Raw genomic sequence first — 11,818 nt, 5'->3', positions numbered from 1 at the left:
ATTAGTTTTAATTATTGAACACCATTAAAACTAAAAGATAAACAAACCAAACGCAAACACAATCAAAAGGACATCAAAATAAACAAATAATATACAAACAATGCTTTGTTTACTGTGTTGGCCTGATAACCAGCAGTAGAATAATCAGAAGCATTTGACATGTGTCTGCATTGACATCTCACTATGCTGTCCATGCCAACTCTCGCAGGATAAACCAATCAAGGAGGATCACGTGACCTCAGCTACAACATTCATTCAGAAGCACAGTATAAAGCACTCACTGCACTCCAACAAAATGGTAAGGTTTAAAATCTAATATGTGAAGTTTATTTATATACAAATTTCGAGAGAATCACGTGCTGATGATTGTTCACAGCTGTTCCAACTTTAGCTAATGACTGATTATCCTATCAGACGATCCTTAACTCACTATAAATAACCAGACTTTTCTCAGCTCAATATCTTCGTCTTGAAGAAACCCCCCCCAGCCAACCCTACTTTCCCTCCTTTCAAACGGGCGTCATGGTGGCCAGCGATTAGCGCTGTTGCCTCACAGCAAGAATGCCCCTGGTTTAATTCCTTTCCAAACCAGACGGCATTTCTGTGCGGAGTTTGCTCGTTCTCCCCATGGTTGCGTGGGTTTTCCCCGGATCCTCCGGTGTCCTCCCACAGTTCAAAAGCAAGCACTCTAAACAATTAATCAAAAATACATTAGCTAAACTCTGAGTACACCTTTCAGCATACATATCCGACACTTAGCTACAACAAGCAAGAAGGGGAGTCATTGAGATCTACCTGAGCTCAAACTCCCATCTCGCCTTGCAACAGGAGGGAACCCAGGGCTTGAGTATCTTACAAGCTCAGGGTTCTCTCCCGGGACAGCACGCCAAACTACCTTTACTATCAATCATCAGCTAACTGTGAACTCTTGAAGTACATATTAAACCTCTTTAACATTATTAAAAGTACATGATGAGTGACTGATATGTGTTTGTTTGCCAAGTCAGAGATCTCATTTTCAAGTATGCTTTCTTTCTCAAGATGTAAACCATCTGCTGCTGCTTTCGTTATGGCAGTAAATGCCACGTAAAAAATTATATTCAAAATTATTTTGGTAGCATTTAACACTGACAAAAGCACATAATCAGTACCTGAGGTGATCAATTATAAAAGGTTATACTGTTATTCAGCACAAGAAATAGAAACCATTTCACATTTCAAGCTTGAATATAAATTCCTTTAACATGGAAAAGATTCCTTTTGTCACGTATCGTCGTATAATATGTAGTTACGTATATGGTGTACTATATCATTTTTCATCCTGGTATGCACATCATTCCATCAAGTTTTGTTATTGAATCCCATCTTTAATAATAATAATTATAATATTAATACTAATAATAATTCCTTACATTTATATAGTGCTTTTCTGGGCACTCGAAGCGCTTTACACAAAGGGGGGATCTCCTCATCCACCACCAGTGTGCAGCATCCACCTGGATGATGTGACGGCAGCCATTTTGTGCCAGACCATAAAATGGTTAGGAAACCATGATGGACAGAGGCCAGTGGGCATATTCGTCCAGGATGCCGGGGTAAAACCCCTACTCTCTTTTTTTTTTCAAAGGACATCCTGGGATTTTTAATGACCAGAGAGTCAGGACCTCGGTTTAATGTCTCATCCGAAAGATACTGCGTTTACTGAGCAGTATAGAGTCCCATCACTATACTGGGTCTTCTATGTTGCAAATGACGACATGTGTGTATTTCACTAGAGGAAAAGAGAAAACAAATTATCAGACGGAAATTGTCCTTTGCTGGAAAATGCCAACTGAATTTTGCTCTCAAATTATACCTCAACAACACTGTTTTGAAGCATAAACCCAATGAAATGATTTAAATCAAATGTACTAAACTATTTAAAATTAATTGTCACGATTATTAGCTGGAGTATGTACCAGACTCACTGGAGGGCACTCCATTTGTGTGTACGCTCCACCAGTCATTTACATGAACTACAACCCCTCCGGACACTAATTACAAACTACAGCTAAGTCCATTGAGTATTGTATTGAGTTGTGGATGTTTCTTGTTTTCTTGCCTGTTTTGATTTGTGGACTGTTTCTTGTTTTATGATTTTTTGCCTCCTGCCCAGACTCTGTTTATTGGAATATTCTTGTGGACTAGGGTACTGTTTTGCTCCTGTTTGAACCTTGCCTGTTAACCCTCCAATATAATAAAGCTGCAATTGTAGCATCATCTATGTTGCTATCACCATCACATCCATCAAGCACCACTCATATCATCAAGCTGCTTGTGTTGTAATTTAAGATAAATCCTGTATTTTAATTTAATCTTTTCCTGCTTGTTTTCCAGATCACTGAAATATTAAAAAGCATGGGACTGGAAAGTGACAGCAAATAAACTGGAGAAATGGGCGCGGTGGAGAGGTGTTCTATCTGGAGAACAATGGTTTGAAATGATCCTAATTAACGCACTGTAAAAATCTAAATGATAACGAGATGGACAGGAAAATATTACTAGTAATAGTACTTTATAAAATATGTACTACATTAAATACTTTACTCCATTTAGCCCAGCTGTAGATAAAAATATTTGCATTTTTACAAGACAATTAAGAGAATATGAATTTAGTTCAATTAAGTTAATTTAATTCCAAAATTAAAAACTAAAAGTGTGTCATAAGAAATGTAATAAAACCCCACATATCTCTGATATGACCTACTGTAGATAATCATTACTGAGTAACTATATGAAAGCATGGACATAACTGATATGATTAATCACAGATATGCTCAACTTCCTCTATTAGGCGTCTATCATGTGAAGATTTAGAATTTTGAAATTTGAAGTTTGAAATTTCTGTTTTGTTTTAGGGTTATTTGGGTGTTGTCCTCTTGTACTGTTGGTGCTGAGGTGATTTGTTTTTTTGTTTTTTTTCACCAAAATCTGTGTGTGTATGTGTACTTTGGTTAGTTAAGGCACTGGTTATCAAGCTGATACTGGCACAGATGTTTGTTTTTTGTAAAGAGTATGTTTTTAGCCACTAACTTAATGCTATAAAAATGTGTCGTTGTGATTGACAGCTTACCTTAGACCGTCTGGGATGAATGAATGAATTTTTTTTTTTTTTAACAGGGACGGCATGCATTGGTAATTTTTTGTCTCATCCTTTGTACAAGCATAAATTAAAGAGCTGTTAATTTGCTGCCCTGACATTGATGAAGTGGAGAAAGTAACACTTACTTGTTTGCTGATACACACCTAACATTAGCTATGACGAGGGGGAAAAAAAACAGGTGACCATTATCTAGCAGTTACAAATTCTTTCATAAGATCCTGAGCCTTGAGCCCTCCTGTTTGCACGGTGAGGGGGAGTTTGAGCTCAGGTGGATCTTGAGAACTCCCCTGCTGTAGTAGCTAAATGGTTTGATGTACAAGCGTTTGGTTGGAAGTTGGATTCCGTCACTGCACCTCTGGCTCCATCCAGTATTCCTTCTGCGCATGCCCAGGCTCCTTTTTCAGCAGTGTTTTGCGATTGTTTGTACCCTTTTTCTGGCATTTTGCATTCAATGGAAGAAGGCGCTATCACTTTGTTTATAATTTTTTACCGCCAATGGTGAAAACTAGCCTTTTTTGGGAAAGCTTTGTACATTATATAAAATTTTGTAGCGATTGACCTGCCTGAAAAATGTTTTTCAAATGGGTTATAAATAATTTATAATGTATTCATACAGTTTTTTTTATTTAGAATAGTGCTTTGAGTCAAAATATCTTCCACATGATCCATTAGATTACATATTCTGACCAGCAACAATATGCAAATGTTTTTAATAATAATAAATGCTTTGAATATCAAAATGTCTCGTGTCTTGTTAAAAACAAATAACATTTCATTTTACATTTTTATGTGTTACTTTTGATATTAGACTACAATGTTACGGTGCAGACTGAACCTTTTTGTCAAATTCAGTAGCACATTGAGGTGTTTAAAAATGAAGCAAGGTGTAATTGTTGTGGGGGAAAGTGTTTGAACTCATTGATTCATATTTAAATGTAGTAAAATGGCTCTATGGGATACTACTTTCTGATTGGTAGCTTCAAGCATTTGTCAAACACCTCCTAAACAAATCAATGAGAGCCAGGGGATTTATTAGACTAAGCTCTGGTCCACATTGCAGGTTATTCTGTTTGACCATTTAAAGGATGTATTTAGGTGAAATGTAGAGTATAGAATATAACGTCATACCTTTACATCTTTTACTTTTATAGTCTATTTTGTCAGGTGACAAGCAGTGAATCTTACTGTACAAATAAAAAGGATTTACTGGACGAAAACTATTTTGAGGTAAGAAACTACAATTTCACTTCTGGCCACAATTGATTTACTGTTCATGATTGTTTAAAAGACAGATCTGCGCATCTAAATTTAGCAGTTTCTCCTGCTCTCTGTGTTGTCCTAGAATTTTGTATACTTGTTCGCCATTCGAGTCAAAAATGACCCCCTTCAAAAAACCTTTAAAAAAGCAGAAAAATAACGATGTCTATCCTTAAATCTATTTTGTATGGAGAAACAACTACATATGTACATAACTACAAAATCTTCAAATTCAAACTCTGTAAATGTTTTGGTTTTCTCTCATCTGTGTGCAATACTTCATCCAAGTATATTCAGTGGGCACAACATTTGACTAAAGCGAAGGGCATATTTTTCTAATGCTAAAAGTATTTGCATAAGTGTAAATGGATTTTAGCAAGTCAGTATTCATAAAATGTAACCTTAAATTGGGACCTCTGATTAAGAGGGTGTCACAGGCTGTATGTTTATATTAAAATTTATTTCCTTTGTTTTTTTTAATTTTTTTTTATTAAAGCATGTAGACTAACTTTTATATGTAGGAATGAGGTTGATTTTGGCCAGAAAATCTAAAAGATATGATGAATACTTGCATTTATAAAACCTTGCATATGGACATCTGCATGCATTTTCAACATTATAAATTGCAGTCTACCCGAGAAACTGCTTCTGGAAAAGTCTTAAATATCACCCTAAAATCTTAAATATGCACCCAATTTTAGCCATATTTGGTAATTTGGTTTCCATACGAGACACAGATTTTGAGTTTAAAAAGTACACATAAGCTGGTTTTTAATTGGCAAATAATATAAATATTACAAGAGTAAATATTAGCAGCTAACATTGCAACCCCGTGTCCTAACAACGTGACAAGATTTCAGACAAGAAATTTGACTGTCTGTACCAGACACTGTATGAGAGACACATTTAAATACAGTCATTCAGAACGCACAGAATAGTGCATTTACTGCACTCCAACAAAATGGTAAGGTTTAAAAAATTAATTAATACATATTAAACCTCTTTAACATTATTAAAAAGCTAAACATTTTTCTTGTACGTAATTGCAAAAAAAGTTTAAAAACTATTAAGACTGATAATGATTTCAAGCACTTTGTATATTTATAGGGAAGTAAATCTGTGAACAACAAGTTCAATTATGTGAATATTTACGTTAAATATGTTATATTTAATGTTATATTTATTTAATCTATAGGGTCAAATACATTAAATTCAACATGTTCTACTTACAGCATTGTTACAGATATTTTTTTAATGCTCATTTTTAGCCAGCAGAAAACACCCAGGTGAGCAGTCATGGAAAGTCTTGTTGTGCCGCTTCTGCTGTCAGGTTGGTTTGATCATCTGTATTCTGTATTTATAATGATGTGCAGATATAGAGGATTCAACATGTTGGTTTTTACAGGGCTCTTCTGCAGCAGTTCTGCTGTTTCTCGTCAGTATCACTATATAAATGTGAGAATGACATGGCCAGATGCTCAGAGTTACTGCAGAGAGAGATTCACTGATCTGGCTACTGTAGACACCATGGATGATGTTAACAGGCTGTTAAATTTAGTGGATGACGGATTCCTTGGATCAGTGTGGATTGGACTGAAGAGTGGGACAGAGAAACGCTGGGATTGGTTGAATGGAGAAAACTCTTCTCAGTACTTAAACTGGGGTTCAGGAATGCCAAGTGATGATGGATATTGTGTAGCTACTTTAGATGGCAGTTGGGGTGATATGCCATGCGATTATGAGCGATATTTTGCATGTCAGAGTGAGTTCTACATTATTTGAGGTATTTTATTCTGCAGTTATGTGGAAATGAAGAAATGAAGAATTACTTTCTTTAATTTTCTTAACAGAAGACTCCACATACTACATGATTGAAAGTGCTGTACTTCTAACTTGGGCAAATGCTCAGAGTTACTGCAGACAGCATTACACAGACCTGCCCATAATTCACAGCTCTGTAGAGAACGACCAGCTAACTGCAGCTATTATAAAAGGATATTACGTCTGGATTGGTCTTTACCGGGACCCTTGGGAATGGTCTGATCATTGGGATCTCCGATTCAGATACTGGGCATCCGGTCAACCAAACCTGAGAGTAGGACCTGACTGCGCCAGCATGGCAACATTTGATTATGGAAAATGGAGCCAAGAAAGCTGTGATTACTTGCATCCTTTTATGTGCCATGCAGGTGAGTTTAATCAGTTAACAGAATCAATTGGTCACTCTTGAAACATTGAGATTGTGATGCATGAGCGATGTGTCTTCCATGTTGAAAATGACTACATGTGTGTATTTCACTAGAGGAAAAGAGAAAACAAGTTGTCAGACTGAAATTATCCTGTACTGGAAAATGCCAACTGAATGATCCTTCAATGCAGACTGCCATTCTGAATCAGGTTTGTATCTGCCTTATACGCTTTCAAATTCTTGTTCAACAACACTGTTTTGAAGCATAAACCCAATGAAATGGTTCAAATTAAATGTGCAAAACTTTTTCAAATCCATTGTCATCAATATTAGCAGGAGTATGCACTAGACTCACTAGAGGTCACTCCAGCTACAGTATATGCACGCTCCACCTGCTATTGACCTGAACTACAATCCCCATCATGCTTTGTGCCAATTCGGACATTAGGTACACACTACAGCTAATACCAATCAGGATTCTGTTAACAACACACTCAGGCCCCATTTACATGAATACGTTTGAGTTCTTAAACTGCGTTTTAGAATGAAAATGATCTGCGTCCATACTACACCCCTGAAACGCACATCCTGTAACCACACACACACACACACACTGACATGCACTGCAGCGATGAGAACTATGCATGTTAAACTGTTCATCAAGGACCTAATCTTACTATATTTGTTGAATGTGATATTTAATATATCTTGTTGTCTCTATCTAACAACACATTCCCTAAGTTCATATAAATGTTGCTACACAACGCCTCAACATCTGCTGTCTGCAAGTTAATATCAAAATGAAAACAGGCTGTTCCTCATATCATGCTTTCATTTTTTTTTTTTTTATAAGAAAGTGAAATAACATATCTTGGGTGATGTGAATGAGGTTATAAAGTATACTGTTCGCTTTAAAGATTTATCTGGTGTGTCCTCACACTGTTATCCCTAAAGTTGTATTAATTCAAAATACTTAGATTCAATAAACATAAATGCTAACAGTTTGTCTCAATTACACTATTTGTTTAGTTTGTTGGACGATTTGCATATTTTTATTCTACTGGAATGTTTAAATTAATTGTACTTAAGAAAGCTTGTCAAAGGAATGATGTGCAAGGGACAATGTGATTGGCTCTTTGTATTTGGACTGACGTCACTGGTGGAACTGCAACACCTCAAGGCCTCTGACCTCACTGACATGCCATGTGCTGCAATTCAGGGGCTTCCAGTAGTTCTTGTCGATGACCCAACTGAGTTCTTCAAAGCATGTTTTGTAAGTGTCATTAATAATTTTTTTTGTATATTAATATAAGTTTTTTTGCAAAATGTTTCTTAATGTGCATTTATGTTAGCAATAACAATAAACATATCATGCAAACAATGTCTTATTGTAGTTCATTAACGAAATAAAGATCAACAAGAAATTTGAATTCATGTTATGACACCGTTAAAACTCAATCTAATCTATTTGTTGTTGTCAGGCTTCTGATGATGGAGACACATACCAACATGTGCCTGTTGGAATCCTTAACCAGGAAAATGAAAATGTGGCTCTGCGACCCCTGTACTTCCGCCTCCAGCCATCCTCAGTGGGAAACATCCTGGAGGGGAATGCTGTAATGGACAATATAGACAACATACCCTGAGCCATGTGTCTTTTTGGTTTAACCTATGCACTGCACCTCGACTACCCAAAGTGCATGGGCAATACCATTCTTTTCATTCAACATGTTCTGCTGGATTTGGGTAAGAAGAAGCTAAAGGGTAAAAGATTCTGGCTGTTAAAAATCTACTTGCCATGTAAACAGGTACAGAAAAGGCCTGTTCTTTCACACTTGCTGTCCTGACTGTGAGATAAAAATTTCAAAACTATGGCCCTGTTTACACTGCCAGTTAAAAGTGACCCGATTCCAATTTTTTGCTCATATGTGACACAAATCGGATATGTTTTATGACCGTGTAAACACGAAGAAAAAAAAAACGCTTGCATTTGGATATTCAGAGATCAGTTTCAGGCCTCCTTCATATGTGGAAATAAATCAGATATAGTTCGGATATGTGACAATGCGACTGTCATGTTAACAGGCAGATTGAATTTATTGAGGCATTCTGTTCTGTACATCATTAAACTTGCGACAATGTGGTGCTTTTCCGCGGTTTAATGACAGAAAAAAAAAGCGTGTGTGGAGATGCCGATGCGATAAACAACATCAGAGGAAACACAGAGGAACCTGAGATCTCCCTCGTACCCACAAATTCCTCTGAATGGTGGAGGACATCATAAAGCATATAAATCATGAGCACAAGCTATGATGACGGCTCTTTCCCACCTCCGCCTCAAAGTTATTTTAAAGTTGGGCAAACTTCGTGTTGTAACTTTTGCTTTTTGTCACTATTAATACACGCACTGCGGGCTATACATAGAAGAACTTTATCTGGTAAATCTGGACTAAACCATTCACTGCTTATACTACACTTCGCATAATTCGCAGAGCTTAAAACAAGACAATTTCTTTCATCGTGGCTAGTGTGGCACAGATGCTAGAACCCGTCTTTATGCATGTGCGACATCGTAAATTGTATGGCAAGTGTAAACACATGAATTCGATATGGGTCACAATTAAAACAACATGTAAACGGACAGGCAAACAAATCAGATATAGGCAACAATTCAGAATTTGACAGTGTAAACGGGGCCTATGTCTTAAGCTGCAGTCACACTAGAGTTTGTGTGCGAGAAATTCTGTCGTACGGCGCTGCGAAAAGGGGCGAGATTAAACAAGATTATTAGACATTAAAAAAGCGAGTGATCGCTCCATGTTTTAAATGTATGTCCAGAAAGGTCTTGTTTTGATTCTTGATTGGTCTCACGCAGTCATGTGATCCGATTTCGCAGGTCAGAGTTCACCAAGCTTGAACGCTGCACCGCAACTTAATGCATGACCCTGCATTTCCAGTCTGACACATTCGTGTGCGTATGAATAGAAGTCTATGGGAGCCCAGTGTGACCGCAGCTTTAGTGTTTGGCAAGTGTTAATATTCCATAATGATACATTGTAATAGCATAATGTGGTTGTTTAATATTTAAATATGTTTGTAAAAAACTGTTCAAAAGATCTTAATTAACTGTTTTAATGCAATTTATAATAATAAATAATAAGTAATTGTTATACAAGGCATTTTCTTGTTTTGTCTCTTGTTTCAAAAAGTGATATTTCTAAGGGGTTTCAAATAAAGTAAATCTTTATTTATTGTCCTTGTTTGTAATGTACAGAAGGTTTATTTTCATTAAATCTTTTATAGTGAATAGCTAAGTTTCAAATTGTTTCTGTCACAACATTCAGGTCAGGGTTTTAAGCCTATACAGGTTGATTGAACTTACAGTGCAGGAGTTTGTTTTTCATGTCAAACTTGCACAGTCTAATATTGAGGGTAAATCCCCAATCAGACAAGCGAATGTCTGCAGCTCCGCCTTTGTTTTCAGATTTCAGATTGTTTTCCACCATCCACACTTAAACAGAGCAGCAGCATTTAAAATGAAAATGGCCTCTTCAGTGCTTTCAAAACGCTTCATTGTTGGTGCTCGAAAACTCCGAAGTAGTGTGGACAGATGGTGTAACTGTAGCATAACGTATGCATTTTAAAACTAAAACATATTAGTGTAAACTGAGACTTACACACCTTAATTGTTGGGTATTTTATTAAGTCGTGGATGTTTCTTGTTTTCTTGCTTGTTTTCCAGATCACTGAAAAATTAAAAAGCATGGGACTAGAAAGTGAAAGCAAAATAAAATGGACAAATGGTGACGGTGGAGAGGTGTTTCATCTGGAAAACAACAGAGTGAAGAGTCCAGATGAATGTATAAATCATCCTTAACCCACTGTAAAAATGTAAATGATATAAAGTAAGGTTACAAAATAGGAACAGGAAAACAATACTAGTAGTAATTTATACAATAAATACATTACTCAATCTAGCCCAGCTGTAGAATATTTGCATTTTTACAAAACAAGTAAGAGATGAATGAATTTAGTTCAATGAAGTTAATTTAATTCCACTTTAAGATGTTTATAGATTATATAAATAATTTAGAATCGTATAGGTTGCTATTCTGTGTTAATGCTTTGGGTGTTGAAATGTTGGGCTTGGGGTGAGCTGTCACTTTAGTTCTCTGTAATAACAAGCCCTTCTCTGATACATTATTGTCTCCATCTAGTAGCCATGTGCGCTTTGACATCAATATATAAATTCTGGTGATTGTAAACTTCATCAATCCTAGTGAATCCACAGCCCATATCAAAATAAAAAAAAAACCAAAGGTGTGTCATAGGTAATGTAATAAAGCCCTAAGTATTCTTTACATATATCTTGATGTAGACCTAATGTTGATATTCATTACTGAGTAACTTTGTGAAAGCATGGACATTAGCCTTACATTCTTTTCAGATGTGGAACTTCCTCTTTTAGGTGGTCTATCATGTGAAGATGTAAACACTATAGAATAAATTGTATTGTCTGTTTCAGTGTGAAATTACTGTGTTGTTTCAGGGTTATTTTGGTGTTGTGTGTGTGTGTGTGTGTGTGTGTGTGTGTGTGTGTGTGTGTGTGTGTGTGTGTGTGTGTTTTTTTTTTTTTTTTTTTTTGTCCTTGTGGACACTTAAACCCGAATGCACACAGACTCATGGGGACTTGTGTCACCACTTGAGGTCTCCATGGGTAAACATGTTTATACAATAAGTCTGACAGACTAAGGAATTTAGAAAATGAAAAGAATACTTTTTTTTTTTTTTTTTTTTTTGCTGTGAGGGTTGGGTTTAGGGGTAGGTTTAGAAATTAATATATGGTTTGTATGGTATAGTAGCAACATCATTACATCTATGAGACTTCCAACTGGGATAAAGGCACAAGTCTGTGTGTGTGCAGTGTAAACAGACTCAATATGGCATTAAAACTCAATATGGCCCATGTCTCCATGATGAGTCTATTAGAGCTGATGAGGGCAATATTGTGGTGGTTGAGTATTGGATTTTCCTTCTGTATGTATGTAAGCATTAGATTTTCCTATACAGGGTTCTAATCTGAAGGTGCAGTATTTCTGCCACTATTATTTAAACTAAAACAGCACACACATACGCACAGAAGACAGATAGATAGATAGAAAGACAGACAGACAGACCGACCGACCGACCGACCAGGCAACTTTTTTTCCAATCTTCTGTTCTCCAATTTT

At 36.4% G+C, this 11,818-nt stretch overlaps 1 protein-coding gene across 6 annotated transcripts; it reads left to right on the top strand.

The window, feature by feature from the left end:
* The first annotated feature begins 1,580 nt into the window (after positions 1-1,580).
* On the top strand, positions 1,581-11,119 carry LOC141378920 (macrophage mannose receptor 1-like). 6 transcript variants are annotated; one of them, XM_087241510.1, is made up of 8 exons: positions 4,294-4,369; positions 5,668-5,729; positions 5,805-6,161; positions 6,250-6,588; positions 6,702-6,796; positions 7,807-7,860; positions 8,069-8,333; positions 10,330-11,119. In XM_087241510.1, the coding sequence occupies exons 2-7, from the start codon at positions 5,696-5,698 to the stop codon at positions 8,231-8,233; spliced, it is 1,044 nt and encodes a 347-aa protein (XP_087097636.1). In that variant the 5' UTR covers positions 4,294-4,369; positions 5,668-5,695; the 3' UTR covers positions 8,234-8,333; positions 10,330-11,119. The 6 variants fall into 6 exon arrangements, with proteins under 6 accessions (XP_087097639.1, XP_087097635.1, XP_087097638.1 ...); XM_087241513.1 differs by lacking the exons at positions 7,807-7,860; positions 8,069-8,333 and adding an exon at positions 1,581-2,472; XM_087241509.1 differs by having other exon boundaries at positions 3,799-5,729.
* The last annotated feature ends 699 nt before the right edge of the window (positions 11,120-11,818 follow it).

Source organism: Danio rerio, chromosome 2, assembly GCF_052040795.2.
Source record: "Danio rerio strain M-AB ecotype USA chromosome 2, GRCz13ab, whole genome shotgun sequence".
Classification (NCBI taxonomy): Eukaryota; Metazoa; Chordata; class Actinopteri; order Cypriniformes; family Danionidae; genus Danio; species Danio rerio.
Note: the sequence above shows the minus strand (reverse complement) of the source record. Positions and strands in the feature narration are given on the sequence as shown.